At 49.7% G+C, this 18,037-nt stretch overlaps 1 protein-coding gene across 2 annotated transcripts in view; it reads left to right on the plus strand.

Moving 5' to 3' along the window:
* The first annotated feature begins 14,894 nt into the window (after nucleotides 1–14,894).
* The window catches only part of fbxl18 (F-box and leucine-rich repeat protein 18), a 47,172-nt gene continuing 44,029 nt past the window's right edge, over nucleotides 14,895–18,037 (plus strand). For both annotated transcript variants that reach the window (XM_078417642.1, XM_078417643.1), the window contains exon 1: nucleotides 14,895–15,344. In XM_078417642.1, the coding sequence (XP_078273768.1) occupies nucleotides 15,105–15,344 (240 nt within the window). In that variant the 5' untranslated portion in view covers nucleotides 14,895–15,104. The remainder of the gene's footprint in view (nucleotides 15,345–18,037) is intronic.

Raw genomic sequence — 18,037 nt, forward strand, 5'->3', positions numbered from 1 at the left:
CAAAGAGGCTTCTTTTTGTCCAGTCCGCTCCCAAAGAATTAAAATAGACACCGTCTTACTTTCACAAAACCCAGTTGGAGTTTTATTTCATTGTATCAATAAAATGAAAATAGGATACAGTGATACTGCAGCAGTTAAATTAACAAACATGTAATCCAGATCTACAATCAAGTGGCCCTCTGCAGCTGAAGGTGAGGGGCAAAGTTTATGTGGGGCGCAACTTTTTACAGGTGGGTGGGTGCCTGGAACGAGCTGCCGTGGTTGATGGTTGAGGCAGATACAATAGTGGCATTTAAGAGGCTTTTGGATAGGCATGGATACACAAGGGATTTGTGGATAATGCAGTAGATAAGAGGTTCCTGGTGTCATGTTCATCACAGATAGAGCTCTTCAGGATAGCGGAGTCAGGGGGTATGGGGGGAAGGCAGGAACGGGGTACTGATTGAGAATGATCAGCCATGATCACATTAAATGGTGGTGCTGGCTCGAATGGCCTACTCCTGCACCTATTGTCAGGCACTGTGGGCTGAAGGGCCTTTTCTGGTGTTGTAGGGACATAGGGATTGGCCAGGTAATAGAACCCTCGGATTGGGTTACGGTCACGGGGTGAGGAAGCGCGGGGTATTTAAATGCTTGGCGCCAAACTTTAGATTAGAGATTAGATTAGTGAGTGAAGTTAGTGTTTGTCCAGAAAGAAGTCTGTCGCGTTTGTTACGGGTTTTATACTAATAAAGGATTTAGATAATACCACTCGTCTGGACTCACTACATTGGTGACCTCGACGTGATCCGAACACCCGACAAGCTGGCCAGGGCGCGAGAGGAGTTCCTAAACTTGGAGAGGTTGGGAATTATTCGGCCTTCGAGTAGTCCGTGGGCCTCCCCCTTGCACATGGTTTCCAAAGCATCTGGGGGGTGGAGACCATGTGGTGACTTCCGTCGACTCAACGCGGCAACACGGCCGGACCGCTACCCGATTCCACACATTCAGGACTTTTCAGCTAGCCTGGAGGGGGCGACAATATTTTCAAAAATTGATTTGGTGCGGGGATACCATCAGATCCCGGTCCACCCGCCGGATATTCCGAAAACAGCGACCAGCACCCCGTTCGGACTGTTTGAGTGGTTGCGTATGCCTTTCGGCCTTAAAAATGCAGCCCAGGCATTCCAGCGTCTGATGGACCGGGTGGGTCGAGGGTTGCCGTTTGTCTTTATTTATCTAGACGATATTTTGATTGCCAGCCGTTCGGTCCAGGAGCACTTGGTCCACCTCCGCACGGTGTTCCAGAGGCTGCAAGACCATGGCCTGATTCTCCATCCGGACAAGTGCCAATTTGGCCTGTCCGCGGTGGATTTTTTGGGTCATCGGGTTACTCCGGCCGGTGCCACTCCCTTACCAGCTAAGGTGGACGCGGTCCGCTCTTTCCCCCGCCCGACTACCATCAAGGGCTTGCAGGAATTTGTGGGCATGGTCAATTTTTATCATCGGTTCGTGCCTGCAGCAGCTCGGGTTATGCGTCCCCTTTTTCAATGTCTCGCAGGTAACCCCGCGGAGTTGGTATGGTCCGTAGCTGCGGAGACGGCTTTTGTTGCGGTCAAACAGGCCCTCGCCAATGCCACCATGCTGGTGCACCCGCGCTCCTCCGCCCCCACAGCTCTGACGGTGGACGCCTCAGACGTGGCGGTGGGTGGGGTTTTGGAGCAGCAGGTTGACGGTGAATGGCAGCCTCTTGCGTTTTTCAGCAGGCAGCTCTCTCGAGCGGAGCTCAAGTACAGTGCGTTCGATAGGGAGCTCCTGGCCCTTTATTTAGCAGTCCGGCACTTCCGTTACTTTTTAGAAGGCCGTTCTTTCGTGGCCTACACGGATCACAAACCTTTGACATTCGCTTTTGCTAAGGTTTCTGATCCGTGGTCGGCTCGCCAGCAGCGGCACCTAACCCTCATTTCGGAGTTTACGACCGATGTCCGTCATATTGCGGGTAGGCTGAATGCCGTTGCTGATGCCCTGTCCCGGCCGGCCATTCCCTCCGTAGCCGTGGTTGGTAAACATGTGGATTTCCAGGAGCTAGCGGAGGCTCAGCGCCTGGAAGGAACTGCCGCGGTGTACGCCTCCACAACCTCGGGACTGCGTTTAGAGCAGGTGGCGTGTGGCCCCACAGGTACCAAGTTGTGGTGCGACGTTACTCTCCCGCGCCCTCGCCCGGTGGTGCCTGCCGCTCTGCGGCGTAAGGTTTTTGAGGCCATTCATGGCCTGGCACATCCGTCCATCAGGGCGACTTCAGCCATGGTGGCCGACCGGTTTGTCTGGCATGGCCTGCGAAAGCAGGTGGCAGCCTGGGCACACGCCTGCATTCCGTGCCAGACCTCCAAAGTCCATCGTCATGTCCAGCCCCCGCACCAGACATTCGTGGTTCCCCCCGCCCGTTTTTTCCACATCCATGTGGATTTGGTGGGTCCATTGCCCTATTCTAGGGGTTACACTCATCTACTGACGGTGGTTGATCGGTTCACTCGTTGGCCGGAGGCGCTCCCGTTGTCGGACACCTCGGCGGCCTCCTGTGCACGGGCCCTGGCGTTGCATTGGGTGGCTCGTTTCGGGGTCCCGGCTATCATCACTACAGATCGGGGAGCCCAGTTCACCTCGTCTCTCTGGGCCGCGCTGGCGCAGCTTTATGGTGCTCGATTACAGCAGACCACCGCCTATCATCCCCAAGCCAACGGGATGGTTGAGCGTTTCCATCGGCAGCTGAAGGCGTCCCTCTGTGCTCGCCTGACTGGCTACGATTGGGCTGACCAGCTGCCTTGGGTCCTCCTCGGCATCCGTACGGCCCCGCGGGCTGAGCTGGGCACATCTTCGGCCGAGCTCGTCTACGGTTCGCCCCTGCGGGTGCCGGGCGATATTCTCCCTTCCATTCCCGCCTTGCCGCGATCCGTCACGTCAGTCTTGGGCTCCCTCCGGGAACGGGTGGGTTCTCTGGCTCCAGTCCCCACCTCTAGTCACGGAAGCACAGCAGTTCACGTTCCTTCGGAATTGCGGAGCTGTGATTTCGTGTTTCTTCGGAAAGATTGCCACCGTCCCCCTCTTCAGCCGGTTTACCAGGGCCCGTTCCAGGTGCTCAAAAGAGGGACTGTAACCTTCACCTTGCAGGTAGGAAATCGTCAGGAGCTGGTTTCAGTGTCCCGTCTCAAGCCGGCCCATTTAGACCAGGACCTCCCCGTGTCGGTGGCTCAGCCGCCGCGCCGGGGCCGGCCTGTGGCTGCTCGACTGGTCCCGTCAGCGGCGCCCAGTTTACCACCTCTTGGGCCTCCGCCGCCTATGGTTGGTCCCGGGCTGCCGTTGTTCATCAAGTGCCCCACGTCACCTGCACCCTCCGCTCCAGTGGACCCCCCATCGCCTCCAGCGGCGGCGTCCCCCCTGCCTCCTGTCACGCTGGGGGTATCGGTTTCCCCCATCCGTACACGTTCTGGGCGGGAGGTTCGGCCGCCCGTGAGGTATGGTTTCGAGGGTTCTGGGGGGGGTCATGTAGGGACATAGGGATTGGCCAGGTAATAGAACCCTCGGATTGGGTTACGGTCACGGGGTGAGGAAGCGCGGGGTATTTAAATGCTTGGCGCCAAACGTTAGATTAGAGATTAGATTAGTGAGTGAAGTTAGTGTTTGTCCAGAAAGAAGTCTGTCGCGTTTGTTACGGGTTTTATACTAATAAAGGATTTAGATAATACCACTCGTCTGGACTCACTACAGTGTACCGTTTTATGTTCTATAGCAACTATGAAATTTAAATTCAGTTGATTTCTAAAAAAATAAGGCATAAGCCACAAAAACTCCGAATATTGTAAAAATCATTGTATTCACTAATGCCATTTTTCAGTTCGAGTGGTAAATTTTGACAAATGCAAGAAACAGACACAAAGAATTGCAGATGCTGGAATCTTGAGTAAAACAAACCGCGAGAGTAACTCAGTGGGTCAGCCAGCATCTGTGGAGGGAATGGGTAAGTGATGTTTTGGTTTGAGACCATTGGGACTAGGGTGAGGGGGGGGGGGGGGGGGGGGGCAGTGGAAGCTGGAAAAGAGAGGTGTGGATGAGACAAAGCTAGTCTAATGCTAAGGTTTATGTTAGGATAAATTAAGTTAGGATAACTTTGTGTCTACCTTCGGTACATGCCAGCATCTGCAGTCCCTTTCTGCACATTCTGTCTATCTAATGCTAAGGTTGTTGCCTGTTTCTATGTTTTAGTCAAATGGCTTGCTAACCATTACCAATTTGGAGTCAAGCACATTTCTTCATGCCTGAAAACACATGTAGGGCAGGTTCTTTCTGGAGGTTGGATTTCGTTCTCTTCGTGCCATGAGCAGATAAATCTTTAACGAATCAGGGAGTTTTATGATCACCATCACCGATGAGCTTTAAATTTCAGATTATTGTAGGCAGAGACCATCTCAGTGGAAGAGTTCTTTTTCAGATCTTCTTAGTGGTCAGTCCCTCAAGGGTGACGCCTGACTTGTTCCCAAACAGCAGCAGGCGGGCTGGCGAGGTGAGGATCGTCTAAGGGAAGGCCAACGTCACCAGGGCAACAGTACCAGTGCCAGCTGCACATAAGGCAACTCAGACTCTGAACGATGGCGCCAAAACCTGGCAACCCTTGTATATTGCCTGTGGACTATTTCCACTTATACTTTGTACTTAATCTATGATCATGTTTAAGTATAGTAATACTTTGTTGAACCGTATGCAAAAAAAATTTTCACTGTACCTCACTACATGTGACGATGAAGAATGTTTCGCTGAACACCTCCGCTCAGTCCACCAAAAAATCTACCCGACCTCCCGGCTGCTAAACACTAATTACCCCTCCCAATCCCACACTGGCCTTTCTGTCCTGGGCCTCCTCCATTGTCAGAGTGAGGCCCAGCGCAAATTGGAGGAACATCACCTCATATTTTGCTTGGGTAGTTTACACCCCAGCGGTATGAACATTGACATCTCCAACTTCAAGTAACCCTTGCTTTCCCTCTCTCCATCCCATCTCCTTCCCAGTTCTCCGATCAGTGTTACTGGCTCCGACTACATTTTATCTCTGCTTTGTTGTTACCTTCTCCCAGCTAACAATGATCTATTCTACATTTTCCTTGACCTTCATTCCCTTTGCCCTATTTGCACATCTTACACTTCCTTATCTATGTATCTCCCTCTCCCGACATCAGTCTGAAGAAGGGTGTCGACCCGAATCGTCACCCATTCCTTCTCCCCCCCAACATCACCTCTCACATCCCCCCCCCCCAACATCACCTCACATCCCAGCATCACCCCCCCAACATCACATCTCCCCCCCAGCATCACCGCTCACATCCCCTCCCCCCCCCAGCATCAACCCCCCTAACATCACCTCTCACATCCCCTCCCCCCCCCAGCATCACCCCCAACATCACATTTGCCTGTCCCGCTGAGTTACTCCACCATTTTGTGTCTATCTTCAGTTTAAACCAGCATCTGCAGTCCTTCCTACACTATTGAACCATTGTCAGATGGAGGCCCACAGCAGCCTGGGGCTTACCTGGAACAGGCACTGCTCATAATACAGAGAGCGTGACCTACAGGCCCATCAGGCTCTTGAACACTGCACAAAACTAACCTCAACTATGAACTTCTATGGACTGTCTTTGGTTGCACGAGTATTGTCGTTATTCATTTATTGGGCTTTTGCTTATTACATATTATCTGTAGGTATTGTGTCTGTGGGCCTGTTATGTTGCTGCAAGTAAGTATTTCATTGTTCCGTTGTCGGTACATATGGCAATTAAACACTCGAGATTCTTGAGATAATTTGCAGAAAGCAAGGCCGGACAATTTGCTCGTTGATTATGAATAATGGAGTAGGATCTTTTGTTTCCATTGTACGAGATACTTGGGCTCTCAGTACCAGTGGCAGGATTGCATCATTAGGTTTCCAACTGTAGTCTAATTAGTTTAAGGAAACAAATTTTGACCTTGCCAGTAATGTGACTGCATTTTAGTAGATGCAACGGAGGCGGGTTGAAATCCAGAACGGTATTGAGATCAGTGATCTCGCCTGAGAGTTCGGATATTAATACAAGTGTTAGACTAACCAACACAAGCCTGAGTTTGAAGGAAGGTCGTGACCCAAAATGCCGTCCATCAACGTTCTCCAGAGATGTTGCCTGACCCTCTGAGTTAGAACGTAGAACAGTACAGCATAAGAATCGGCCTGCAACGTCCCAACCATTATCTACCACATGATGCCACGACCATCTATCTCCCAGCGCATAATCCATTTTCCCTCCAATCCGCACATGTTCATGTGCCTGCCCAAAAGCCTCTTCAATGGCACTATCATATCCGCGTCAACCACCAACCCTGGCTACGCATTCCAGGCATTCACCACCCTCTGTGTAAAAAAGTACATCTCCTTTAATCTTTGTCCCTCTCACCTTAAAGCTATGCCCTCTAGTATTTGATTTTTCCATCCTGGGAGAAAGGTTCTGACTGTACCCGACGTATGTCTGTCATAATTTTATATACTTCTAACAGATCTCCCCACAACCTCCAGCGTTCCAGACAGTTACTCCAGCACTTTGTGGTTTACACCAGATCCCAGCATCTGTAGAGTGCCTTGTGTCTCCTATTTTCTCGTGTTCTTCTATATTTCCTACACCATTTGGAAAAATAACATGTAAACCTCCAATAAATTCTGAACTACATAGACTCGGGGGCATTGGTTTTGTCTTTTTGCACGATTATTGTTTGCTTACAGAGAAAATAGGTGCAGGAGGAGGCAATTTGGCCCTTCGAGCCAGCACCACCATTCATTGTGATCATGGCTGATCATCCACAATCAGTAACCTGTGCCTGCCTTCTCCCCATATCCCTTGATTCCGCTAGCCCCTAGAGCTCTATCTAACTTTCTTTTAAATTCATCCAGTGAATTGGTGTCCACTGCCCTCTGTGGCAGAGAATTCCACTAATTCGCAACTCTCTGAGTGAAAAAGATTTTTCTCGCCTCAGTTTTTAATGGCCTCCCCTTTATTCCTAGTCTGTGGCCCCTGGTTCTGGACTCCCCCAACATTGGAAACATTTTTCCTGCATCTGGCTTGTCCAGTCCTTTCATAATTTGACACGTCTCTATAAGATCCCCTCTCATCCTTCTAAACTCCAGTGAATACAAGCCCAGTCTTTCCAATCTTTCCTCATATGACAGCTTGTTTTTTTATGTGTACATATGTTTCTGTGTGTGTGTGTATTTATATGTGTGTATACATGCACACTGAACTGTTGTTTTCTTGTTTATTATATTATTTACCGTGTATGATGTTTCCATATTATAGACAATAGACAATAGGTGCAGGAGTAGGCCATTCGGCCCTTCGAGCCAGCACCACCATTCAATGTGATCATGGCTGATCATTCTCAATCAGTACCCCGTTCCTGCCCATACCCCCTGACTCTGCTAACCTTAAGAGCTCTATCTAGTTCTCTCTTGAATGCATTCAGAGACTTGGCCTCCACTGCCTTCTGAGGCAGTGAATTCCACAGATTTACAACTCTGACTGAAAAAGTTTTTCCTTATCTCCGTTCTAAATGGCCTACCCCTTATTCTTAAACTGTGGCCCCTGGTTCTGGACTCCCCCAACATTGGGAACATGTTTCCTGCCTCTAACGTGTCCAACCCCTTAATAATCTTATATTCTGTTGTGCTGCTGCAAGGAAGAATTTCATTGTTCTATCTGGGACATATGACAATAAAACACTCTTGAATCAATGTCAAGCAGCCAACTAGTGCACCTTTCATAGAAAGGAACTGCAGATGCTGGTTTATACCGAAGATAGACACATAGCTGGAGTAACTCAGCGGGTAAAGTCACCTGACTTTGAGTCAGCATCTGACTTTGCACTTTGTGTTGACCTTTACTGCACCTGTATTTTATTTTATTTTTCAATTTTTGGCGCCTTCATTTAAACTTCACACAGGTGTGTCTTAGATTTTTGTTAGCAGTGTGCAGAGGAACGGGGAAAGACGGGAAGGGTGATCATGCATCGATTGTATTTTAAACAGAGATGAAGAGGGTTCTGAATATTAGGGGAAACAAGGAATATTCGGATAGGTAAGCAAAATGACGTGGAAGCTGCAGATCATCCATGATATTGGTAAATGGCAGAGTGGACTTGAGTCACCAAATGCCTCCTGGTGGTCATACGTTATGTTTGTTTTAGTGGCGCAACTGGTAGAGCTGCTGACTCACTCACAATGCCAGAGACCCACCCGGGTTTGATAATCACCCTGGGTGCTGTCTGTGTGAAGTTTGCACGTTCTCCATGTGACCACGTGCTCAGGGCGATCTGCTTTCCTCCCACACCCCAAAGACGTGCAGGTTTGTAGGTTAGTTAGCTTCTGCAAATTGTCCCTAGTGTGCAGGGAGCGGAAGAGAAAGAGGTACTGTGTAACATAGAACTAGTGTGAGTGGTTATCGATGATCGGCATAAACCCAGTGGGCTGAAGAACCTATTTCCATGCTGTATAAGTAAACCGTACGATCCGAACGATTTATTTATCCTAGGAGGGAAATTGATCTACCAACAGTCATAATACACAAGATACAGTAAATTAAAGTGACGAGTGGAAAGGATTGGGGATGTGCAAAGATTTGGGGGGGGGGGGAGGAGTGGGGGGAAAGGGGAGTCAGTCTACCCCACGACAGAAGGGGGAAGAGTTGTACAGTTTGATAGCCACAGGGAGGAAGGATCTCCTGTGGCGTTCTGTGCTGCATCTTGGTGGGACCAGTCTGTTGCTTAAGGTGCTCCTCAGGTTGACCAGTCAGTGTGTCATGGAAGGGGTGAGGTGTATTGTCCAGGATGCTCCGCAGTTTGAGGAGCACCCTCCCGTCCAAGACCACCTCCCATGAATCCAACTCCGCCCCCAGCATGGAGCCGGCCTTCCTGATGAGCTTGTTGATCCTGTTGGCGTCCGCGGCCTTCGCCCTGCTGCCCCGGCACACGGCAGTGAAGAACATGGCACTGGCTACCACTAACTGGTTGAACATCTGCACCATCTTGAAGGAGCGGAGTCTTCTCAAAAAGTGCAGCTGGCTCTGTCCCTTCTTGTCCAGGGCCTCGGCGTTCCTAAACCAGTCCAGCTAAACTCCAAGGTACTTGGTAAACTGCACATCCACACCATTGATGGTGACCGGGGACAGGGGTGTTCCTCTCCTAAAGTCCACCACTAATTCCTTACTCTTATCGGTGTTGTGCTGCAGGTGATTCAGCCCAAACCACTCAACAATGTCATTGACTACACCTCTGTATTCAGCTCCCCTCTCCTCACTGATGCAACCCACAATGGCAGAGTCACCCGAAACCTTCTGCAGGTGGCAGGAGTCTGAGTTATATCTGAAGTCTGAGGTGTAGATGGTGAACAGGAAGGAAGAGAGCACACGCCCACTGTGGGGCGCCTGTGTTACTCACTACCATGTCCGAGACACAGTTCTGCAGCCTGACATATTGCGGTCATCTAGTCAGGTAGTTGGTGATCCAGGACATCAATGAAGCTTCCACCCACATCTTCGTCAGTTTGCTCCCTAGCAGTGCACGCAAATATGTCCTAAGAATATCAGTGCATGTACACAAACTTACTGAATATATTGAAGGTATCACAAAAACTGGAGTAACTCAGCAGGTCAGGCAGCATCTCTGGAGAGAAGGAATGGGCGATGTTTCGGGTCGAGACCCTTCTTCAGACTGATGTCGGACAAAGAAAGGATACAGGTGGAGACAGGAAGATAGAGGGAGAACTGGGAAGGGGGAGGGAAAGAGAAGGACAGAGGAACTATCTATAAAGTTAGAGCCGTCAATGTTCATACCGCTGGGCTGCAAGCTGCCCAAGCGAAATATGATGTGCTGTTCCTCCAATTTGCGGTGGGCCTCACTATGGCACTGGAGGAGGCCCATGATAGAAAGGTCAGAGTGGGAGTTGAAGTGCTCAGCCACTGGGAGATCAGGTCATACATTTCAGATTTCCAGCATATTTTTCATATAATTCAAATCTCCACAATTTTTTTATTTCATTTTTCCAGCAACCCCAGTTATTCCTCGGCTTGCCTTTTCTCTGACATCTGAGACACCTGTAGGTGGTGCTGTGAGACAGACTTTTCATATTGGGCTTTGCGCACAGGAGTGACGTTATTGTACTGTAAAGGACACAAAGTGCTGGAGTAACTCAGCCGTTCAGGCAACATCTCTGGAGAACACAGATAGGTGTTTGTTTCGAGTCGGGAGTCTTCTTCAGTTCAGCCTGATGGGGGGGGGGGGAGAAAGCTGGAAGAGAGAAGGGGCAGGAAAAAGCGTGACGGATACAGCAGATGGTTGGAACAAAAGCCAGAGATAAAAGTAGAAGGTGTGAGAAAGGATTGAAGAGTTGCAAGTTGTGAAGTCAGAAGAAGGAATGTAGGGAGAGGTGCAGGGTAGAAATAGGTGCTAGTCCAGGTAGGACACGGGGAGGAGAGGGGTGGGGGGGGGAGGGGGGGAGAAAGGGGAGGGGGGGTTGTTAAAGGTTACCTAAAATTGGAGAATTTTGATAGGGTGATGAGGGGAGATAAAGAACAATGATTGAAAGATAAACAAAAAAGTGACGATGATAAAGATGAGAAGCTGTTTGTAGGGTGAAAACGAGAAGTTAGTGTGACTTGGGTGGGGGAGGGATAGGGAGAGAGGGAATGCAGGAGATGCAGAACTCTCGTCGGACAGAGGAGAACTTCTTCAAAGTAGACATACCTTGAGGAGATTTTGCAGTGGAGCAGACGAAATGTGTAAGAAGGAACTGCAGATGCTGGTTTAAACCGAAGATAGACACAAAAAGCTGGAGTAACTCAGCGGGACAGGCAGCATCTCTGGAGAGAAGGAATGGTTGACGTTTCGGGTCGAGGCCTTTCTTCAGACTGGTTAGGGATACGGGAAAAGCGAGATACAATGAATGAATGAATGGATTAGTTTATTGGCCAAGTATGTGCACACACAAGGAATGTGCCTTGGTGCTCTGCTCACAAATGACAACACAAACATACCGTTAACAATTAAGAATAAAGCATAACCACATCAAAACAATAAGGGTACAACATTACGGTCTAAACATGTGGGTGAAAATAAACCAGAGCAAAAAGGAGACTACAGACTTTGGTTATTGAGCTACTATTCATGGAAAAAAAGCTGTTTTTATGTCTGGCTGTGGCTGCTTTGACAGTCCGGAGTCGCCTTCCAGAGGGAAGTGCTTCAAATAGTTTGTGGCCAGGGTGAGAGGGTCAGAGATGATCTTGCTTGCTCGCTTCCTGGCCCTTGCAGTGTACAGTTCGTCAATGGGGGGAAGGTTGCAGCCAAAAACCTTCTCAGCTGTGCGAACGATCCGTTGCAGCTTCCGGATGTCGTGCTTGGTGACTGAGCCAAACCAGACCATGATGGAGAAGGTGAGGACGGACTCAATGATAGCAGTATAGAATTGGACCATCATTGCCTGTGGCAGATTGTGTTTCTTCAGTTGCTGCAGGAAGTACATCCTCTGTTGGGCCTTTTTGACCGTGGAGTCGATGGTGGCCCTCCATTTAAGGTCCCTGGAGAAGATGGTTCCCCTCTGTAGGCAGATTCCTCCCCATCCTGGATCAGTCCAATCAGGGTAGTGTCATCCACAAACTTGAGGAGCTTGACAGAGGAGTCTGTGGAGGTGCAGTCGTTGGTGTAGAGAGTAAAGGAGAGGGGAGAGTACGCAGCCTTGCGGAGCTCCTATGCTGAGGGTCTGAGATGTGCTTTCCCAGCCTCACATACTGCTTCCTGTCCGTCAGGAAGTCGATGATCCACTGACAGAGGGGTTCAGGCACAGTCAGCTGGGAGAGTTTGTAGTGTAGTAGCTTTGGCACAATGGTGTTAAAAGCAGAGCTAAAGTCCACAAACAGAATCCTGGCATAGGTCCCCTTGCGGTCTAGGTGCTGGAGGATGAAGTGCAGGCCTAGGTTGACTGCGTCGTCCAGCGATCTATTGGCCCTATATGCAAACTGCAGGGGTTCCAGCAGGGGGGTTTGTGATGTTTTTCAGCTGGGCCAGCACAAGTCTTTCAAAGGTCTTCATGACTACAGAGGTAAGTGCGACAGGCCTGTAGTCATTAAGACCAGTGATCCTTGTCTTTTTGGGTACAGTGGAGACCTTGAAGCAGTCAGGGACAGTGCAGGTTTGCAGGGACTGGTTGAAAATGTCTGTGTAGATCGGTGCCAGTTGTTCGGCATAGAGCTTGAGGGTGGAGGGGGAAACATTGTCCAGTCCTGGCGATTTCCGGCTTTTCTGTTTTCTGAATAGTCTCTCCACCTCTGCAATTTCTATTGTTAAACTGGAGTCATTCCGTGAGGATGTGCAAATTGGTGATTGCAGAGGGGTTGGGGGGGGGGAAAGGGACAGTCTTTGCAAACTCCAGGCAGTCTCTGAGTAGGTGTGAATTGCTGCTTGGGGAGTAGTGGGTGGGGACGGATCCAGTCTTTGCAAACTGGAGTCAGTCTTTGAGTACGTGTGAAGTGATGATTGGGGGTGGGGGGGAGGGGGTCCCAGGGTTATGTTTCGGTTTCTCGAACCTGCAGTAAAAGTCGTTCAGGTCGTTGGTCAGCTGACGATTGTCCAAGGAACGTGGGGTTTTCCTCTTGTACCTGGTGATTTCTTGCAAGCCCTTCCAAACTGAAGAAGAGACATTAGCTGAGAACTTGCTCCTCAGCTTCTCAGAGTCCCTTTCCTTGGCAGCTCTGATTCCTCTTCTCAGCTTGTACTTGGCCTGCCTGTAGAGGTCTGTATCCCCGCTCCTGTAGGCCTCATCTTTTGACTGGCGGAGCGGTCTGAGTTCTGCTGTGAACCAGGGCTTGTCGTTGTTGAACCAGATCCGGGTCTTCGTGGGAATGCAACTGGACTCGCAAAAGCTGACATAGGATGTCACAGTAGGATATAGTATGAAGTAGGATATAAACGGTGATGCCAGGAAAGAAAGGTCAATATGGGAAGGGAAGTGATTAGCAACCAACCTTGGCGGACATTACAATTCAAATCAGAACTCTCATTGGAAAAATCGAAGCCTACCCAGAAATTAGGAAATCTTGCTGACACAGATTGGCATAATTTTGTTTTAAAGACAAAGCATTAGTCTTTAATGCTTAAGACAGACCTTTCCAACATGTTCTCACGAGAATGCACCCTGACTATTTGACATGTAATGCAGGTGTGCCAGGGGTTTGCTTACCATTACCACAGGCCACCAGGACTGTTAACCCTCATATCACCAGGGACTAATTAAATTTACTGTATTAATATATTTTTTGTGTTAATTTTTTTTTCTTCTATTCTGTTTTGTAGTTTAGCACAATCCGTAGGCGTTGCCACTTTAATTTCACTGCACATCTTGTATATGTATGTGACAAATAAACTTGACTTGACCATCCATGTCTGTTTAGTTAGAGCTCAGTCTCCTGACTATGATGTCTTTGATCTTCCATAGTAGGCATATATTAAATTATGAGAGGCGTGGGTAGGTAGGGTGGAGAGTCAGATCCTTTTTCTTCGGGTGGAAAAATCAAATACTAGAGGGCACAGGGTTAAAGTGAGAGGGGCAAAGTTGCAGAAGCGTGAAAGTGCACACCAGAAGACTCAGGTGTGCGTGTGTACGTAAAGAAATATGACAAATAAATTATATTAACGAATAATAAAAACTGTCTGAAGAAGGGTCTCGACCCGAAACGTCACCCATTCCTTCTCTCCAGAGACGCTGCCTGTCCCGCTGAGTTACTCCAGTGTCTACCTTTAATGAATAATAAATATATATAAATCAAATACATAAATAAAAATGAAGATTATATATATATATATATATACAATATCTACAATATATGTTACAGTTAAATATATATTTAATGTATAGTAAATGTATAACAAATAATGGACAAAAATTATAATATATACAAACTATGTAATATAATTATATATAAATAATCTATATAAAACATATAATGAATAAAATCTATATATATATAAAAAAATATAAATATTAAATATTAAATATTATTACAAACCTTAAAACTGAAGCCCTTTTGCGCGTTTGACAATAAATTGGATTTAGTTTGACCTGCGTTGGTTAATTTCTTTATTTTGTATTATCTCCACAGTTTTGCTGATAATCTCTCCGTCTAGAGGGGGCTGGGCTAGTACGGGCACGCCGGGCTGAAGGGCCGCAGGCTGGGCTGGCACGGGCTGAGGGGGGTAGCACGGGCACTCCGGGCTGAAGGGCCGCGGGCTGAGGGGGGTAGTACGGGCACGCCGAGCTGAAGGGGGCGCTGGGCTGAAGGGCCGCGGGCTGGGGGGGTGGGCTACCACAGGCTGAGGGAGGAGAGAGCTAGTACGGGCACGCCGGGCTGAAGGGCTTGGGCTGGCACGGGCTGAGAGGGGGGGGCTAGTACGGGCGCGACGGGCTGAGGGTGGAGGGGGCTGGGCTAGCACGGGCTGAGAGAGGGGGGGAAGGGCTAGTGCGGGCGCGCCGGGCTGAGGATGGGGGGGGGGGGGGGGGTAGTACGGGCGCGACGGGCTGAAGGGCTGCGAGTTGATGTGGCGGGGTTTGCGAGCACGGGCTGAGGGAGAGGGGCTAGTGAGTACGCGCCGGGCTGAAGAGGAGGGGCTGGAACGTGCGCGCCGGGCTGAGGGAGGGAGGGGGAGGGGCTAGTGCGTGCGCGCCGCGCTGAGGGGGGAGGGGCTAGTACGGGCGCGCCGGGCTGAGGATGAGGGGCTAGTGCGTGCGCGCCGCGCTAAGGGGGGAGGGGCTAGTACGGGAGCGCGGGCTGAAGGGGGAGGGGCTAGCACGGGCGCGCCGGGCTGAAGGGCCGCCGCTGGCGTCGCCGGAAGTGTGTGTGCGCGGGCGGGCGGGAGGTTCCTGTCGGTCGGTGCCGGGCCCGCGAGGAGGAGACGCCGCCGCCGCCGCCGCCGCCTTCAGTGTTAAACCGCCTTCAACAACACACACTTGCCCAGCGGTTTTATAACCCATCCCGTGCGGCCGCGGGAGGTTTCCCGTCCGTGTCCCGCCGCTGATGGAGAGCGGGGAGGACGCTGCTGAGGCGGAGCCAGAGTCTGGGCGCCAGCACCCTGAGCCCGGCCCCGGACCGGCCCGCAACTTCACCGAGTTCTCGGACGAGATCCTGCTGAACATCCTGGGCTTCGTGCCCAGCTGCGACCTGCTGCTCAACGTCAGGAGAGTGAGCAGAAAGTTGGCGGCCCTGTGCGTGGACAAGAGCCTGGTCAACTCCATCTCCCTGCACAAAGTGTACCAGGTAACCGCGGGGACCATTGCCCACCCCGCCTCATTGCAAACCCCCTGGCACCAGCGATGTAACTCACTGCCACACACACCAACAACAACAGCCCAGAGCACCAGCGATGTAACTCACTATCACACACCAACACAAACCCCCTGGCACCAGCAATGTAACTCACTGCCCCACACATCAACAACAACCCAGAGCACCAGCAATGTAACTCACTGCCACACACCAACACTAACCTAGAGCACCAGCAATGTAACTCACTGCCACACACACCAACAACAGCACAGAGCACCAGCAATGTAACTCACTGCCACACACACCAACAACAACCCAGAGCACCAGCAATGTAACTCACTGCCCCACACATCAACAACAACCCAGAGCACCAGCAATGTAACTCACTGCCCCACACATCAACAACAACCCAGAGCACCAGCAATGTAACTCACTGCCACACACACCAACAACAGCACAGAGCACCAGCAATGTAACTCACTGCCACACACACCAACAACAACCCAGAGCACCAGCAATGTAACTCACTATCACACACCAACACAAACCCCCTGGCACCAGCAATGTAACTCACTGCCCCACACATCAACAACACCAACAACAGCACAGAGCACCAGCAATGTAACTCACTGTCACACACACCAACAACAGCCCAGACCACCAGCAATGTAACTCACTGCCACACACACCAACAACAACCCAGAGCACCAGCAATGTAACTCACTGTCACACACACCAACAACAACACTAACCCAGAGCACCAGCAATGTAACTCACTGCCACACACCAACAACAGCCCAGAGCACCAGTAATGTAACTCACTGTCACACACACCAACAACAACACTAACCCAGAGCACCAGCAATGTAACTGTCACTGCCACACACCAACAACAACACTAACCCAGAGCACCAGCAATGTAACTGTCACTGCCACACACCAACAACACCCCAGAGCACCAGTAATGTAACTCAATGCCACACACCAACAACAGCCCAGAGCACCAGCAATGTAACTCACTGCCACACACACCAACAACAACCCAGAGCACCAGCAATGTAACTCACTGCCACACACCGACAACAGCCCAGAGCACCAGCAATGTAACTCACTGTCACACACACCAACAACAGCCCAGAGCACCAGCAATGTAACTCACTGCCACACACACCAACAACAACCCAGAGCACCAGCAATGTAACTCACTGTCACACACACCAACAACAACACTAACCCAGAGCACCAGCAATGTAACTCTCACTGCCACACACCAACAACAGCCCAGAGCACCAGCAATGTAACTCACTGCCACACACCAACAACACTAACCTAGAGCACCAGCAATGTAACTCTGGCACACACACCAACACTAACCTAGAGCACCAGCAATGGAACTCACTGCCACACACCAACAACAACACTAACCCAGAACACCAGCAATGTAACTCACTGCCACACACCAACAACCTAGAGCACCAGCAATGTAACTCACTGCCACACACCGACAACAGCCCAGAGCACCAGCAATGTAACTCACTGCCACACACCGACAACAGCCTAGAACACCAACAATGTAACTCACTGCCACACACCAACACTAACCTAGAGCACCAGCAATGCAACTCACTGCCACACACCAACAACAGCCTAGAGGAGAGGCACCAGCAATGTAATCCTCACTGTCACTTCCCAACAACAACCTTATGGCAGCATCAATAAATTCTCAGTATCACACACCGACAACAGACCAGTGGTATCGTCAATGTAATTCTCACTGTAACATACCAACAGTAACCCAGTAGTATTATCAATGTGATTCTGACTGTTACATTCCTTAACTACCCAGTGCCATCAGCAATTTGATTCTCACTATCACATACCCACTACAACCCAGTGGAACTATTAATGTGATTGTGACTAATATAATCCACAAAAATCCAGTGGTACCGTCATTGTAGCTCTTGCTGTCACACAACAGCAACAACTGTTAAGTATAAGAAAATAACTGCAGATGCTGGTACAAATAGAAGGTATTTATTCACAAAATGCTGGAGTAACTCAGCAGGTCAGGCAGCATCTCAGGAGAGAAGGATTGGGTGACGTTTCGGGTCGAGACCCTTCAGACTGAAACGTCACCCATTCCTTCTCTCCTGAGATGCTGCCTGGCCTGCTGAGTTACTCCAACATTTTGTGAATAAATACCAGCAACAACTGTTAATCTCACTGTCACATAACCAATGGCATTGTCAATGTAATCTCATTATCGCACTCCAACAGCAATCCACAGGCACCATCAATGTAATTCTGACTAATGTAGTGCACAACAACCCACTGTTATTCTCACTGTCACATACCAACAGTAACCCAGTGGTATCATCGATGTTATTCAGACTGTTACAGTCCTTAACTGCCCAGTGCCATCGACAATGTAATTCTCACTTTCACATACAAACATCAAGCCAGTGGCACCACCACTGTAATTCTCACTTTCACATACGATAAGTGCGAAATTCTCACTTTCACATACCAATATTAACTCAGTGGTCCGATTAATGCAACTGTCAATGTCATTCTTACTACCACATACCGACAATAGCTCAGTGGTACCGTCAATGTAATCCTGCCTATTATATTCCTTAACTACCCGGTGTCAGCATCCATTTAATTATGACTAATATCGTCCA

The sequence above is a fragment of the Rhinoraja longicauda genome, chromosome 21, assembly GCF_053455715.1.
Source record: "Rhinoraja longicauda isolate Sanriku21f chromosome 21, sRhiLon1.1, whole genome shotgun sequence".
Lineage (NCBI taxonomy): Eukaryota > Metazoa > Chordata > Chondrichthyes > Rajiformes > Arhynchobatidae > Rhinoraja > Rhinoraja longicauda.